General features: G+C 35.4%; 1 protein-coding gene across 7 annotated transcripts in view; it reads right to left on the reverse strand.

The window, feature by feature from the left end:
• Nucleotides 1-18,344, reverse strand: part of SUPT3H (SPT3 homolog, SAGA and STAGA complex component) — a 462,022-nt gene that overhangs the window by 161,435 nt on the left and 282,243 nt on the right. For all 7 annotated transcript variants that reach the window (XM_032649933.1, XM_032649935.1, XM_032649932.1 and 4 more), the window contains 3 exons: nt 16,804-16,890; nt 13,483-13,573; nt 8,182-8,321 (listed from right to left, as the gene is read on the reverse strand). In XM_032649933.1, the coding sequence (XP_032505824.1) occupies nt 8,182-8,321; nt 13,483-13,573; nt 16,804-16,890 (318 nt within the window). The remainder of the gene's footprint in view (nt 1-8,181; nt 8,322-13,482; nt 13,574-16,803; nt 16,891-18,344) is intronic.

Raw genomic sequence — 18,344 nt, forward strand, 5'->3', positions numbered from 1 at the left:
CTCAACATGAGGAATGATAAAGACCTATTCTAGTTGAGATTTTTTACAAAATTTTAATAGAATTAACATAATCTGTTGATTGATTTGTACAATGATGAGTGTCTAAGATATATTAAAATTTTCAAAAGAATGGAAACCAAAAGAATAAAAAATTAAAAAAGGGCGTTTAAAATAAGATTTAATAAATATTTTTAAAGAGTATGATAAAATGCCCAAATTGTTAATACTTATTACTTGGTCACTTTAAAATTAAATACCACACTTTAAAAAGTTCATTACATGGCTATGTTATTAACTGTGGGAGTATGGCAAAACACTTCCCTTTGTAACTGAATATAATAGCCAAAGTAGTGATGGTAAAAATGAATGATGAATGTAATATTAATTTGAATTGAATATTAAATTCAAGCCCACAGTCTTATCAATATAGTAGATGAGGCAGATAAATGCAAAAGTAACTTTTGTGAATCTGGTGATTTGTTGGTCAATTGTTTCTTAGTGTTAGAAGGACTGAGTGAAACAAGTTTCCTATTGTATGAAGTAGAATGAATGGAAATGCAAAATTTCCATGCCACAAAAAATTCAACAGTAACCTAAGGCACATGCAAATTCAAACTATTGATATTTTCTAAGTAGAAATCAACCAATAACTAAAAGAATTGTCCAGAGGAGATATATAATGGATCAGAGAAGTGAATAAGCATGTTATTATTTGAAAATGCTAAATCATAAAATCTTATAATAGCAAATACACAAGGAAAAGTGTATAACATTTACTGCCAAATGTTCTGAATTGGTAACTAGAGAGAATGAACCAATAGTCACATATGGTATTGATCCATTTGAAAAAAAAGTCTGCTAATTGAAATTAAAACTGATGCTCAGTATCAGCCTGTAGACAGATCTAGAACACTGCAGGTCAATACTGAAGCAGTGTGGTTAGGAGAACTTCTACAGCTAGAACTGTGGAAAAGCCACTACTCTAATTTGAACAGGAAGTTATTCAAGCAATGAAAACTATTAGCAACTGGAAAGCCCCTGTAAAAGATGTGTTGAAGAGCTCCTGACACAAAAATTTCATAAAGATCTATAGCTTTCTTTGCAATCCTACATGAATCAGAAGAAAAGACTAACTTTATACACCCAGAAACTGCATTCTTTAAGCAAAAGAGAAAAAAAATTCAGATCATCCAAAGGATAGATTAATAATATTTGCATATATCACCTATTTTATTCACCATATTTGGACAAATATTTAATGAAAGTTTGTAATGTTCAAGGCACTGTGCTGGGTATAGAAGATATGAAAGTAAATAAAATAAGTCCATGCTTTCAAGGACCTTACTTAGTAAGTCAAACTAAGAAAAAACTACTAGTTACAATCTATCACATACTAAAATATCAGAACTGAGATGTTGCCGGATAGAGAAAGCTCAGGGGAAGGGAAGAAAAGCTGAATGCCTATTTAGGGAACTATAAGTCCGAGGGGGTTCCTTAAATCGTGTGTGGTGGTGGTGGTTGTGTGTGTGTGTGTATGTGTGTGTACATGTGCCTTTTGGGAGGTAATATGGGAAAAGCGGGGCGAGCAGGAATGGTGGGAGATGAAGATGAAAAAGTCTGTTGGGGCCAGATCATGAAAGATGCATGAATAATGTGCTAAGGACTTAAGTTTCTACTGTAGAAAATGGAGTCATGAAAAGCAGAAGCCTGGCAGCACCTGATCTGTCCTTCGCACCAATGCTTATGAAAAGGAGAGTTCCCAACAGACATCCACATGCAACAGATTACACGGATCACTAAATATTTACAGCTTACTCCAGAATTCTAGATGAGGAATACAATGAGCTAAGAATAAGTCTAATTGCATTAAGCAGCCTGATTTGCATGATTTACCATAAAGTGGTGAACAATAAGAGTTGATCTTAAGGCAACAAATAAATTACGGGATAGAGGGTAATGATCTATACCAAACAACTAATGATCTGTTAATGCCACTAAAGAAGTGATAGCGCTAAAAAGACAAAACTCTTTCCACAGAATAAATTTATTTTCATATTTAGAAGGACTAACTTGTTGCGATTAAACCAATAAGATAAAAAAAGGCTAGACTATGTAACAACAATCTACCCGCCTACTGTGGGGAATGTGGGTGAAGGAGAAAGAATCGGGAAACATAATCTACAAAATATTCAGGGAAAAAACATTTTGGTTATTACAACAGCCACAACTCGAGAACTACAAACATTAAATGTAAATTAGTGGTAAATCCTGTGGCGTTCTGAAATTCGATGATATTTTAAAACTCTTCCCCGCCAAGGTGTTTTATAAACAAGCTGGTGGAGTGATCTCTGAGAAAACCCTTGAAATGTATCTTTTAAAAGAGAAGGGTTTCATTTTCAAAAGGACAAACTGAAATTATTTGAGAAAGAAAATATTGATTGATTCTATTAAAAACTTAACTGGACAGTATATTCAGATGTGTTAGTCGAATATCCACTTAGCAAGACTGAACAGTGCAGCGCAGTAAGGCCCACGCCGGCACATCAGCGCTGGGAGACACGGATGATGAGTGTGCAGTACTGGTGCATATCTTCACCCTAGAAAGGATTCTCTACTTTCCTGAAGCTGAAACTCCTCGGTGGGGAAGGTGGAAGTGAATGGCAATCACTGTTCCTATGTTTTACTACCAAGGCCTGAGTTAAAATATTCTGTCTCCATAACAAAAGACACTTGTGGACATCGGATCATAAGCCCTGATTTGGATTAAAGGAAATATGACTACTATGAGTACTGCTTCAATGCTGTTACAATGTATTTTACTCCTCAATAGACTAGGGAAGGGGCAGGGAGAAGAATCTTTTAAATTTCACCCACACTAAAGAGTAAAAAATTCTAAACGGGTCTGAGGGTGGAAGACAAAAATGGAAGTGATGCTAAATTTTTTATCATAAAGATGGTAGTTATTTGACTGATCTTGCTCTAAAATTTTTCTATAGCAAAGCATAACCCAAGAGATTGATTAAACTACTACCACCACCACCCAACCACTTCCAGCTTCACACCTGGTATGTGGGGCACTCTGAGCAAAGCAGAAGTCTGACTCTACCCTAAGTTCACATGGTTAAGAGCCCAGAGTTCACATGGTTAAGAAAAGCCTAAAAGAATCCCTTGAGAACCATCTGTCAAATCTGATGTGCTAAGCTATAGAACGATAAGTACCTGGGTAAGAGTTAGGGACTGTTCTATTTTTATAAGATCTGTAACTTACTTTTCATGTCATTAATTGAAAAATGTCTTCTCCAGATGTTTTATGGCAATGAATATACAGATCTCTACCATTACATAATCAGAAGGTGTGGATAAAAAGTAGTTTGATAGAGTTGGAAATCAGTTTCTGAGCTACACATTACACCAAACTTTGGGTTCTCCTAAAGTCACGTAATACTCCCTGTTCTGCAGTTTCTAGGCCAGAAAAACATATACTAAATTACATTAATTCTGCTCTGTGTAGCTAGAATTACCAAAGGTTTTGGGTGGTATTTCTATTAATATTCCCTGAAGAATGATTTCATAGAGTATTTTTAAATTATCTGAACAGAAGTTACTTTCAAAAGAATAAAAGACATACTGATGTGTTCTCTTGAATCTCTTTCAGAAACGAATCCTGACATATTACACTATTTCATGTTTTAAAATGGAGCCTACTTCTCATTTTTCTGTTCTGTGCCCTCTTCAAACCACACTGAAGTTAATTCTATGGACCTGTCTGAAGTTAATGATAAAAAATTTCTTGAAGATGTAATGTGCTTTACTTCAGGATAAACAAAATTTCAAATAAAATAGCAAGTGAAATAGAATATACATGGCTCCATCACACAACCAATAACCCACCTAGAGGGTTCAAAATTCAAGATCAAATAGAGTAATAATAATAAAAATGGCAACCATTTATTGGGCTTGTATTCCCCTCACCAGAGTACTTAGTTACCTTTTGATTTGCCAGTTACTACTAAAGGATTGTGAGGGCAGAAACCATATTTTGTTTTTTTTATAGTCATAACCTCAGGACCTAGAAATAGTGACTGATTTACAAAAGAAGCTCTAATAAATGCTGAATGAATTAAAGAGTGAAAGGATGGATGGATGGTTTGCCTGAATCCAAAGAAAATGATTTCCACTCATTCTAACATGCTGTCTCTTAGGGAAAACTTCCCAGAGATCTGAGCAGAGTCAAGACTGTGATGCACCAGTCTCAATTCTTACACATAACATGAGGTACTTTACACTTAAGAACTTTCGTGGCTGCCTTTCCAGCATCTATTCCTTCTTCTGAAAGCTTCAGGGATCCAGGCTTTTACAGAGGTTAACTGTACCCTCTTTGGAGATGGAGCATATGACTTAGGCTAAGCCAATCAGGGCATGTCATTCTATCAGCTGCTGTGGGTGGGATGGGTTTTGGAAGATACATACATACACATGTAGGCATATATACACATGTAGGCATAGTATATGCACGTGTGTAAATATATATGCATATTTATATATATCATGAATGTACATATGTATATAAACTATATCTCTCTAGTATATAAATTCTGCATTTCTTAATCCCATATACATGTATATTTTAAACTTTGTTCTGGGTTTCAGTTTTTTAACTCAATCTTTTCAGTGTTTTTGGTATTTGTAAACATTTATCTTATTGGGATTAGCCTTTTTATGATAAATCTTATCTAAGATATTATATTTCAACTCAGTCTTGAAGGCATTTTATTTTACTTTTAACTACAGAAACCATGACAGATAGAAAAGGGGAAGTGTTGAACTATCACATTTCATAAACAGGAGAAGATGGAGAACTTCTATAGTCAGCCATCTCTCTCAACGAGGTTCCAGTCTACCTAGCTCCAAAAACTATAACACTAGGACTCAAAACCCCCAGGGATCATAAGCTTATTACACTTGGAGCATAACTGAATGGTATACCTGATTTCTGTGATCATTCAACCTTTATAAGAAACTTTGTACTTAAAAATCTATGACTAGTCACTTCAGGTTAAATTTAGATGACCACTTGGGATCTTACTCAACTTTCAGTCAATTAAACAATTTTTAGGCTGCCTTACAGTTTATGTATTCCATTCTGCTTTTTCTCTAGATTCCAGGATTAGGCCTCTAACTTGAAAACACAAGATAAACAGTCACTGGGGATTTTCAGCACCCTAGGCTGTTTAAAGGCTGCTCTTTGGTGAGCTCTAATCTTTGTTCTCCTGTTTATTTTACCAGTTTGAGGGTTAGTCAGGAGGTAGAGAGCTCACCCAATTTTTTAGGTGTTCCTTATTTACATCTTCTTCACAAAACCTAGCAGTTCAGTAGACCAGATATTTTACTTGATTAATGACAAACTTGAGCTTCTCCAAGTTCCTGCACAGGAGAGCAGTGGGGTTTTAGGCAAGCTCTTCTGTGAGTGACCACAGGTCCTCTGGCAAGAAAACACAAAGCTACCTGCAGGCTGTAGTGACCCTTCCTTGGCCTTTGGTTGACACAGTCACATTTAGTTGATTAGATCTCAAAAACTTAGAATGTGAGAAACAGGATCAACAGCCAAACACACGTGGGTCATTCTGGGGTGGGTTTAGGGGATCTGAGGGGTGGTTGGAGGGGAGTTGTGAGTATTTATATGTATTATGCTTATCATTTCCCTGCTTCTCTTTCCCAGTCCCTCGAATACACTAAAGCAATTCTGAACATTATTTAATCTTTACTTGATAATTTAGAAGGGTCTTCAGAGGTCATGGATCACAGATCTCTACTACACACACACCAAAGTGTTAAAAATTTGGTGCTGGAGAAAAACAAATGGGGTAAGCGTTAGTTAACTTAATATGATAATGGACTAGCAAGTAGAAATGGATATAAAAATTCAGACATTTTTTATATTTCAAATCACATAATACTTAATGAAGTAAATTATGAGTAAAACACAAAGCCAGGCACACACAGAAATCAGCTGAAAACAATGGGAAAGAACTCAGTTTTTCATATGCTTGCTCAATATTTTGAGAAAAATCTAGGGTCCCAAGCGAGCTTGTGTCTATAAATTTTTTTCTCTTCTAAATTACATTTAAATAAAAGAAAAAAGAAAAAAAAACAATAACAAGCTTTGTTGGTAGGTCTATACCATTTTCATACATTCTAGGGGAGAAGGTAGTAAACAAAGTTTCTACAACTGTAAGTGATGCTTAGAGGAAAATTAAATCACTGAGTGATGCCAGGACTGATTATTCTACTGCACTTTAAAAGCAAGGGATTGCAGTCTGTGAGTCCAAAGTGGTTTCATATGGACTGCCACAGTTGTGGTTTACGCTTGAAACTATAACCTGTCAAATTAGAAGCAGGCAAGGCCTATGCTCTTAACGGTTCCACTTTTTACTGTCTATAGTTATGTCTACAAGTTCAGCATTTTTTTATCCAGTTTAAACTCTGTTATTTGGATGAACAGAATCTCAAAACTACTCTTTGTTATCTTGGTTAGAGATTTTAGTTATGATACAAAGCTTAGAGAAACTGCCAATCTAATTTTTATTGTATAGGTGAAGCTGACTTTCTTGTAACTATTTTTATCAACTATTGATATTTTATTATCCTGGTTACCACTATGTAATATACAATATAACTACAGGGGAGAGAAATATAAACCACATAAGCTCCCAAGCTTTTTCTATCCTGCACTTCCAAATATTTTATTTACTTGAACTTGTACCTTACTGGCTCATCACTCTTCCAGGCCTACAGTAGCCTGCTATTATGAGCTCAGTGTTACAACATGCTCCATTTCTTCTCTTCTCCTTGACTGTGAAATGCCCTTCCGGGCAACAGGCGTGGTTGACAGAGATCTTCCTGTCAAAACTGAAAAGCTACTTGTTCAATTTTACTAATGTTTTCTGTAGAGTCCTTCCTTAATAAGTTTTTCTTAATGCCCGTTTGTATAATATAAAAATGTTTAAAAAATAAAGCATAAACAATATTTGCTCTCTGTGTAATGCATCATAAGTGAAACCATGCCACGAAACAATCATATCCTGTTTAGGCCATAATGACATCAGAAATACATGTTTATCATCTGCTTTGGACAACTTAGCATGTTTTTGGCCCAAGGCGAACTAAAATCATTTGCAGTTGCCTCAAACCAAGATAACCACACATTTCTAAGGTAATTGATACCTAAGAAGAACATTGCCTTTAGATCACAGTACATGATCTAAGCATACTAATTCTTTAAAGAAGGTGGTTAAATTTTATAAAGCATATATGTCTATTGGACTTCCTCCAAAATTTAACATGAAATAATTATATTTTTAGCATGCACAGAGACTATGATAAAGTCAGCACTTAGCACGATCTTTCGGAGCTCTGGAATTACCTCTCTTGACCAATTTAAAGAGAAGGGGAAAAATGGAGATTTGTTTTTTTACATGTAAAAGTATTATAAGAATAAGAATGATAAGAATAATGCCTTATATTTTAGAAGGCACTCAGATGAAATCAATCACTACTTTTATTTTTCCACAAGTATTTAAGGAAACCATTTTATGAATAGAAAGCTAGGGTAAACAGAAGGCATACAATTTTCATATTCATTGTTAAAACATACCCAGGGAATCCAAACACATGTCACTAACTGTGTTTTACAGTGATATAAAGCATGGAATTGCCCTGGATCCTACCTTATCTGGTGAGTCCAACCAGAGGCTGCAACTACAGCTGGAAAAATAGCTCTTCACACTATATGCCAACGCAAAAGCAGTAAGGATTACCTTTGTCCACAAAGATAACTGGATGGTTTGGTACAAAAACTAAGTAAATATTTAATTATAAACTAGCTTTTCTGGAATAAAATAGTATCAGTAAAAGTAAGATCCAGAAGGAAGCTTAGGGAAACCTACTCATATTCAAAGGAGGAAACAAAGAAACAGAAAACTGAAGTTGTTTCCCAAAGTCAGCTACGAAGGCTGAGTTTGACATCCTTTCCAGGGTTACTCCACTACACAATACTGCCTTCAGACATGAAACCACTGATTTGGACATTTCAGACCACATTTAAAGAACGTAAGACTAGAACCAAATAGTATATGCACTGCAGTTATTCTATTACCCTAAAAAGGGAAGCATGTACTATACCTCCATTCTTTCTTGTTTAACTTCATCAATTTCATCATCTTCAAACATTGCCAAGAGTTCTCCTGTTTGATCAATGGAGTTGAGAAAGTCTTGAGCGATTTTTTGTCTTTTGTTCGCATTATTACTGCCACTCAATTTGTCTTCATGAAGATAAGGGAAGGAAAAAAGAAATGTTCTTAAATAGGTTTATATCTGCCCCAATCATATGTATTGAATACTGCATATAAAATTCAGAACTGGAATTCTCTCATAATAATCTTCGTAAGGAGAATCCTTGTATCCAAAACAAAAGCATAAGTCATGCAGAATTAAATCATCTATTTATGTCATGAATAAGATTGAGAGAATAAAACCAAATGATCAATTAGCACAATAAGTGTGAATGGATTAAAATTCCTTACCAAAAAAAAAAGGAAAGACTCTCAGATTTGGAAAAAGAATCCTGCTACAGCAAGTCTAATCAAGAAAGTAAATAAAAACAAAAACATAAATAAAAAACACCAGGATTGAGACATGAAATTAAAAGAAGAAAATACTAGGTACACTACTGTGGCAATATATTTGAAACCTACGGGATGAGATCTTACTCTTTTTCTCATAAGAGGTAAAACTACCATACTTATTTATTTTTATTTTATTTTATTTTATTTTTATTTTTTTGGTACACGGGCCTCTCACTGTTGTGGCCTCTCCCGTTGCGGAGCACAGGCTCCGGACGCGCAGGCTCAGCGGCCATGGCTCACGGTCCTAGCTGCTCCGCAGCATGTGGGATCTTCCCGGACCGGGGCACGAACCCGCGTCCCCTGCATTGGCAGGTGGACTCTCAACCACTGCGCCACCAGGGAAGCCCTACCATACTTATTTAAAAGCAAAACATAACTCTGAGAAAGTTACTGCAAAAAGTCAGGAAGGAATGTAATATTGCAAAAGGTAATTAATACAGTTTAATACACAAAAGTATCAGTGTGAATTAGTGGGGAAGAGCTACATTATTTTTTAATGTGACAAATTGTGTGCTCCTATACCAAATAAAGACAACCCAAACATCTTAGGGTGAAAAAAAGCCTGTCACTCCCTACTCCAACACAGCTTTGTTACCACCCACCTCAATTATGTTGCTACTATCAAATATATTATACATCTATATATTATAGACACAATATTACAATTATATATCTTGTTTTATACAATTGCTTTTAAATCTATTAAGAAAGGAAAATAAATAACACAATTCTATATTCTCTTATATTTACCTACATAATTACCTTTATAGATACTCTTTGTCATGTGTGTGTGTGTGCACGTGTGTGTGTGTGTGTGTGTGTGTGTGTGTGTGTGTGGTGTGTGTAGGTGTGGATTCAAATTATTGTCTGGTACAACTTGCTTCCAGCCAGAATAACTTCCTTTAGTATTTTTTATATGGGTCTGCTAGCAAAAAAATTCTCCAGTTTTTGTGTATCTGAGAATATCTTTATTTTGCCTTCATTTTTGAAACACAGTTTTGCTGAACATGTTTCTTGACATATTTGTTGTTGACAGTTTTTCTTTTCAGCATTTGGAATACGTCATCCCACTGCTATCTGACCTGCATTGCTAATGAGAAGTCGGCTGTTAATATTGTTGAGGTTCCACTGTATTTGATGAGGTGATTTTCTCTTGCCTTTCACGATTTTCTTTTTGTCTTTGCCTTTCAGCATTTCTACTAGAATGTGTCTGAGTATGGATTGCTATACGTTTATCCTACTTGGAGCTTGCTGAGCTGTTTGGATGTGATTAGTAATTTTCACCAAAGTTGAGAAGTTTTCCATCATTATTTCCTTGAATATTTTTTCTGCTCTTTCTTTTCTTCCCTTCTGTAGTCCCATTGCATACACTGGTTCACTTAATGGTGTCTCATATTTTTCTGAAACACTATTAATTTTTCTTCATTCTTTTTTCTATTTGTTCCTTAGACTGTATAACCTTTAACAATCTGTCTTCAAGTTCGCTGATTCTTCCTTCTGTCAGTTCAGTTACTATTGAGCCCCTCTACTGAATTTTTCATGTCAGTCATTGTACTTTTCAACCCCAGAATTTCCACTTGTTTCTATAATTTCTGTCTCTTAATTGATATTCTCTATTTTGTGAGACACAGTAACCATACCTTCCTTTTGTTATTTGCACATGGTTTCTTTTAGTTCTTTGAACACCATTTATAATAGCTATTTAGTTTCTGTCTGCTAAGCCTAACATCTGGACCCCCTCGAAGGCAGTTTGTGTTGTCTGCTTATTCTTCCTGTGTTTATGGATCATACATATCTGTCTCTTTGAACATCTAAGTATTTTGTTGTTGCTGTTGAAAATGGACATTTTAGGTAATATATTGGAGCAACTCTAGCTAATAATTCCCTCTCCTCCCTGGGGCTTGTTGTTATTGTTTGCTTGTTTGGTTGTTTGTTTAGTGACCTGGCTGGGCTAATTTAGTAAAGTCTCTTTCCCTCTTGGTATGCAGCCTTGGATGTTGCTCCTCAGAGGGTACAGCCTTGAGCATGAGGACAGTCTCCTCAATCACCAGGGATGACTGTGGTTTTAGTCAAGCTCTCTTTACCTGTCACTTTTCCTGATCTCTCCACTAAGTTTCTGGCTGGTGTGACCCTATTGGTATGATACACAGCTGTTATCTTCCACTAACTGCTGGCTGACAGTTCTATTGTTTGGATAATACTCTTGTGCATAAATTGCTCCACAGATTGATCTAAATGATTTCAGGTCACTCTGCAGAGTCAAGGTTGGCCAGCCTTTAAGTTTTGCTCTGACCCCAGGAAGACTCTTTTTAGCTATCTTTTTCCTTTGTTAAACTTTTAGCTGGTGCACTGTTTTGTTTGTTGTTACTAGTATCACAGAGTGACCAGCTTCCCCTTAATTCCTCCACCAGGATCTCCATTGTTTTAAAACACCCTTAGCCATGAACTTCAGATGCTCTTTCCCAAATAGTCAGTCCCTATAGGGAGAGCTGCAGAGCTCTCTGATATTAAGGGCTGGCTCTCTCTTACAGGATGAATCTTTGTACTTCTGTACTAGAGCTGGGGTTGGGAGTAGCAAGCAGCTTCTCTCTGAAAGACTTTCCTGGATCTAAGAGTGAGGATCTGGACAGAGATGGTAGCCCCTTGTCTTCAAGGCTTGTCTCTTCTGGTGTGAAGCTTATTCCCTGTGAGAAAGCCAGGATGTGGCAAGCAGGGTCCATCTGGGGTAAAGCTTCCCTATGACTAGAAGATGAGAGGAAGGCCCAGTCCTTTTAGCTGTGCTTGCCTAGCACAGAGGTTCTGCAACACAGAGATGAAGGAGATGAGAGATGCTGATCTCCTGCCCCTCTTGGGGTGAACCTGTCACCCTAGATTGGGAGGTACAGAAGCAGGTGTCCATGGTTCTTGGACACATTTGCCCAGAGTAAAGCTTCTATCATTTTGATCTGGGGCAGCAGGGTAGGAGAGGAGGAGAGAAATGAGGGGAGTATATTGTGGCTCAAACACAACAGAGTCTCACTGATCTTAATGAGATTTAGTAGATTCTTTTTGAATATGTTCCTCCATTTGCTGTCTGCCCTTAGGACAATTTCTAAAGATTTTAAACTATTATTTTTAAAATGTTCACCAGTTAAATGTGTTTCACTGGGAAAAGAGTCTACCACGTTCCTCACAAGGCCACTCTAGAACTCCCATCTCAGTATTAGATGTATTTTACCTGAGTATTTTACCTTACAAATTATATCAACTACAGTGAATCCTTGAAGAACACAGGTTTGAACCGTGTGTATCCACTTACACATGAATTTTTTTCATTAAATACGTACTACAGTATGTGACTCTATGAGGCTGGTTGAATCTGGGGACGTGGAACCGCATACATGGAGGGCCAACTGTAAAGTTACAGGCAGATTTGACTGTTCAGACAGTTGGTACCCCTAACCCCTGCATTGTTCAAGGGTCAACTGTATTTTAAAACTTTATATGAGACACACAAGATTAGAAAATTTAAATGATAAAGAGGAGAGGTTTGAAATAAACGAGGAGGTGAGGACATAAAACTGATATGACAGTGTTAGTAAAACTGAATACTAGTCTCACTACTCTGAGCTTGGTATTCAAAGCATAGTATTAACAGCTATCACTTATTCAGTGGTGGGAATGTATCAGGTGCTTTTCATATAGTATGTTGAGCTCTCATGGTCAGTAGTATAATTTATGACTTACAAATGAGAAAACTGACCCTCAGGGACCCATAGAAAGAAAGCAGAGAACTGGGATTAATAGGAATTTAGGTCTGTTTTGCTCCAAGTCTAGATTCTTTATGCTCTCCATAAAGGGAAGCATTAAATTCATTTGGAGTTAAATTCTATGAGAACTGCAGGAATACTAAATAGACAACACTGATTAGACATTTGATCAGAATTTTTTTTGGCATGGCCATTACACTTGCTGACTTATTGAGGATCAATGAAAGTAACTGGTTCTCTTTCAAAGTTAGTTAACTCTTCAGTTGGTTTTTGTTGTTTTTTGATTCAGTTGGTTTTGAGCAATTTTCTGGAATTCTTCTGAATATAGTAGAGTTTGTTTAGCTACTTTAGCAGTGTATCTACCAGCAAAGGATACTACCATGCAGTGACTATATTCAACACAAAATAGATGAATTACTTCAAAAATACAACATATTTATTTGGATTAATAAGTATTATTTAATAATTATCTATTTTCAGCTTATCACTATTTGATTTTGCAACATAAATATTTTCTTTAAATATCCTAAAATGGGGAATTGAGTTGGAAAATCAGCTAAGGAAAATTTCCCATTCTGTGTCAGACTTTTTGTTAGATTTCAAACAGCACAGAAATAACACATTAAAATGAGGTGACTTTACATTATAAAACATATCAGATACTTTGTATAATAAATTAACAAAAAAACATACATGCCTATTTCAAAAATATAATAGTTCTGGCTCCCTCCATTCAGGACAGAAAAATTATGCTTGCTAAAATCAGTTATGTTTTAAATCAACAAAATTTTCTTAGTTTCATGACATTCTGGTGTAAAGCAGGTCATTTTATTAAAAAAAGAATTAAAATACCAGATTACTCTGAAGTCACATAATTGGAAAATACAAGATTTAACTGCCAACTATATAAATATCTGCAGTTTCTAAACTACATTATTTAACAGAAGTACATATATTCTACTCTGATGGGAATATCTACATTGACATTGTATAAATGTGTCATCAGCATACATGTGTTGTACTGGTTTTAGTTTAGTGCTTTAAGTTACCTTCCAGAAGATCATCCTCGTCGATGCCTTTGACAATCTTTGATTTGTAGTCTCGGAAAAACATGTATTTTAGCAGTCTTCTAAGTTTTTTCTATTAAAAATATGAAATAAGTAAATAAAAAACCTTACACATACATTCGCTTTATTGATTAAAGACTATTATGATAACTAAATTTAATAACGTGTACCCCAGGATCACTGTGGGGGGGGATATAGCAATTCTCAGCATAGTACTGTGAATAAAAAATTTAGTCATCAAATTAAACATAAAAGCTACAACACTAGCATTTTTTAATTTAATTTAATTTTTTTTTTGCGGTACGCGGGCCTCTCACTGTTCTGGCCTCTCCCGTTGCGGAGCACAGGCTCCGGACGCGCAGGCTCAGCGGCCATGGCTCACGGGCCCAGCCGCTCTGCGGCATGTGGGATCTTCCCAGACCGGGGCACGAACCCGTGTCCCCTGCATCGGCAGGCGGACTGTCAACCACTGCGCCACCAGGGAAGCCCCAACGCTAGCATTTTTAAAAGCCCTTTTCATTTGCAAGTATCCAGATACTCCAGAATCACAATGATTTTTGTTTTTTGGGTTTTTTGGTTAAATTCCTTCTGAAGATTGTGATAAACTTTCCACACTATGCTGCAAATCCTGACTTTGTGGACTTTTGTACACATTCAGTACCAAATTTTATTTTTTAAAATGATTTACAAACAGCTAGACAAGGAGTTTGTAACAACTGCTTTAAAAAGCCAAGCACTCTCCTTTTTATTGTTTTTTTTATTCTCTAAGAATCTTTTCTTTTATTTAGAAGAGTTGGTTTATGTTTTATATTTCTGGAAAACATTCTGTAATCTGAGAAACATATTTTTATGAAACTTAAAGCTGATGAATGATAGTTGAGTCTTAATGATGGCTTTCTTTAGGTTTATTAGAAGACTATAATACTGTTTAACTTTAAAAGTAACTGATAATACTTTGTCATCTGTTGTATGCTTACATTTAGAATGGATTATTACTGGTTCCTGGTCTTCATGTTTAAGATTCCTAATGACAGCTGAAATAAATTGTATTTTACAAAGCTCTTTTACATGCATTCTATTTGAAATTTTCAATAGCCCTGAGATACAGACAAATATAATCATCTCCTTTTTATATATAGGGAAAGCGAGGTTAAAGATAGTCTCACAACTGGAGCTTATAGCAGGACCAGAAGTAGAACATGACCTCTGAACCCCAGTTTCCTTATTTACAAAGTAAGTAAAGTACTTACCTTAGAGGACTATTGTGAGGAATAAATGAGAAAATGAGTGAAGCTGCCTAGTGCAGTATGGAAAACACAATAGGCAGTCAATGACTTCTGCTTGAATATAAACCAGCATTATTAAGAGAAAAAACATATACCTGTATATAGGTGTTTGCTATCCTTTTTTTCTCTTTCCTCTGATTCCTGAAAATTCAGTACTTTAGATTTTATTTTGTCTTATATTACAGTCATGTAAACTACTTTAAATTCTGTTTGGAACACACCAGCATATAAATAAAATTATTATTTTGAGGAGAAAGATGAGAATAATGGCAACTATCATATTACAGCTAGGCTCTTGGTTGCTAAAAAGGTTCTGATTAACAGTCCTTCTAGACAATAGAAGGGTTTTGACAATCAGTGTGTATTCCTGAAGTTTCCATAGGATTTAAAACTTTGACTTCCCCGAAAGGCAGGGAAAAGTGTCAATGTGGACTATTTTTTGTGCTGGCTTGTTTACCTCTGTCGATGGAAAAGAAAAACTGACTGGACATATTCTGTAAAGTACTGATGTGAACTCCACTGCCCTCCAGCTGCCTTCGTAAAGGATCTTGGCTCAAGGTCCCTGTTCCTGCCAACGGCACCTTCAGGCTCTTTCCTCACAGCACCACTGCTATATGGTGCCTACTTCCCCGTCTTCCTAATGAAGTCACTAGATCCTGAACATTCTTACTCTTCACCATCTCTCTGAATTCTTCCTTCCCATCCACTTTCAGAGCCATCATACTAATCACAGTTTGCCTTGATTACTGAGCCTGCGTCCTGGTTAGATCCATTCTACATATAGCTGCATATAGCTGCATGAGTCTCACCCTAGGCAGAAACCTCCACTTCAACAAATCCTACAGCCTCTCCAATCTAATCACACAACCTTAAAATGCTGTGAGTCTCAAAATGCTTCTTCAACTAAATCATGCAGATTTCCTAAACCAGATTATAGCTTCTTGATAGTGAATACATTTCTTTTCTCTTTATAGTCCTCATACCATATAAGAGTTAATGAACTAAAAATGTATAAAGTTTAATGGTAGACTGGTCGAGGTGCAGTTTGTAGATCTCTGAATCCCACCGCAGAAGGAAGAGAAGTTTAGTCAATCTTCAGTCAGTCAGAAGGAGAGCTTTCACAGGTATAAAGTAACTGGGTATCACAGCAAGAATGTTAACCAGGATATCCAGAAGGTCAGATGGGATGCCTTCTGATAAAAACCAGAGCCACAAACATACAAAAATGGTAAATGTAATTAAAATGCTAGGGGAAAACAACGGAGAAATGAAAGATGGAGCATTAGGAACTAAGCACTGCGTGCTCACTTGGTTAGAGTCTACCATAACATGCTGTGGTTATTCAGTTCGTTTTTCCACATGTAACTTTCAGATGAAAATTTTATTAAAAACATGCAAAATGTCACAAAATATTTTCAAACTAGCTACTCTTGGAAGATAGTTATGACAAAATTATACATGTAAATACCAGCATAAATATTTTAATGCCAGAGTTCAAAGAGTAAGAAAGATAGATCTTTAACTATTAAAAAACCTAGATATTATGGTGTATATTTATCTTATACAATATTCATCTTGATTGATTTGCTTTTTTCCTTTTAACCAGTGTCACAGAAAAAACTTTGTATTTCAAGTGAAAAAACTATTCTATGAAAGCCTGTATAAAATTAGAAGAAAAATAAATATGCCACTTAGTTATATCCCAGTTACCAAAACAAAGCACCTGGTCAATATCTAGTGAACATTATGTAGCAATGAAAATGTCTAAATATATATTTAAGGATAAGTGAGAATTCGTTGTCAGCATACTTTTACATAAGTGCCCTTGTCCATGTAAAAATAAAAAATAAATGCTTTTGTAGTAAACCATTTTGTTATGCAAACTATGAGGACTCAAATATTAGTTCAACAGTTATGATTCCAATGTGAAAGCTATAAAACAAGGGTAGCTTCCTTACATAAGTGTAATTAATCACCAAGCTTGGCATTTCAATATGATGAAATTATTTTATATTACCTTATCTTTGCGTATCAAAAACAGAAGATCTTCAGCAGAGATTACCCTTGCTCCCCGGAGCTGAGAAACTTCAGCAGCTTGCTGTAACTAACAACAAAGGAAATTTTTCTCAATAATCTAAATTAAATATACTATAGTCATGATGTCTCAAGAGAGATAAACATTCTAAGAGTTAAAAACCTTTGGGAATAGTCCAGCAATCACAGTACTGCTTTTGAAAGCAAAATGTCTTATGTTTTAAGGTATAAAAAAATTGCAATTAAATTAACTTATACGCCTACCTGTAACTGATACAATAAAGAGAAATCCTTGACTTCTTTCATGCAAAAGAAAAATCATATGCAGCTTCCAGAAATGCATTAATGCACCTGAAAATAATTTTATGAAATTTTATCCTCATATCCATGTGAGCAATGGTTTCACTCAGTATCACTAGTTGAATAAGTATATTATTAATCTGAGCTCCCATGCTGGTATGATTTGAAATAGGCCCATTCAGAACTTTAAAAGATCAACAAAAACAGTAGCTGTTTCTAATATCCAAAGGAAAAAAAATAGTTTTAGTTTTGGCAAGTCTTCAGTGGGCAAAGGATTCAGTCCATAAATCATAATACTGGACTGCATTAATTTCTTTCCACACTAATCACATACACACAAAAAGTTAACTGTATCTGGAATGCACAACACAAAACATACTGCATGAAAAGTTAGATTCCCCCTGAAATGTTCATCTGGGCACTTATATCTACAAAGTTGAGAGTTTTCTGGGATTCAGAAGTCCTAGAAACACAATCTTACTTGAAAATGACCTGGAAAATAAAAGAATGTGAAAAATGATAGTTCTATTTTTTGGCACAGGCAAAATCAGTTTCTTATTTTGATTAGTTAGAAGGAACATAAAATACATCCAGCTGAAAAAAATAAAGATGCTGGAGAAAACACTACAAAAATGTGCCTGTAACTTCTTCCAAATTTGATCAAACCATGGTGATTGCACCAAACCAACTCTATCCAATATTATAAAAATATTTACATATAAAAGCTGTTCTTGAATGCATCTTTCTTTGAAAGGAATAAATCTAACACATATTCCTAAGAACTAATCTTTAAAAAATGACACACTGTTATCTTAGCAAGTATAAGAAATCAAACAGTGCATTTGTACTAAAGAAATTCTGAATGGTCAAGAGATTTTGCTAAGTAAGCTTCAAACCTTGTCTAAATACACAGACTACAAAATAGACTATAAACTCCCTATGTGTCAGCCTTACCACTGAATTTCCTGGATACTGGTGGTTGGTATATAAACATAATTCTACCTAAATATAGAAATTTAAATTTAACTGTGAACCATTTAAAAAGAAATCTTGGGGGAAAGGTTTTTCAAAAGATGATATATCTACCCAGAAAGAAACTAAGTTTTCAGTGGGAAAAATGTGAACATATTTTTCTAAAAACTCGAAGAATGTCAGGGAAATATGTGTACATGTGTTTTTTCAAACAAAAACATTTCTATGACAGAATAAAATACACATAATCAA

This window comes from Phocoena sinus, chromosome 11 (genome assembly GCF_008692025.1).
Source record: "Phocoena sinus isolate mPhoSin1 chromosome 11, mPhoSin1.pri, whole genome shotgun sequence".
Classification (NCBI taxonomy): Eukaryota; Metazoa; Chordata; class Mammalia; order Artiodactyla; family Phocoenidae; genus Phocoena; species Phocoena sinus.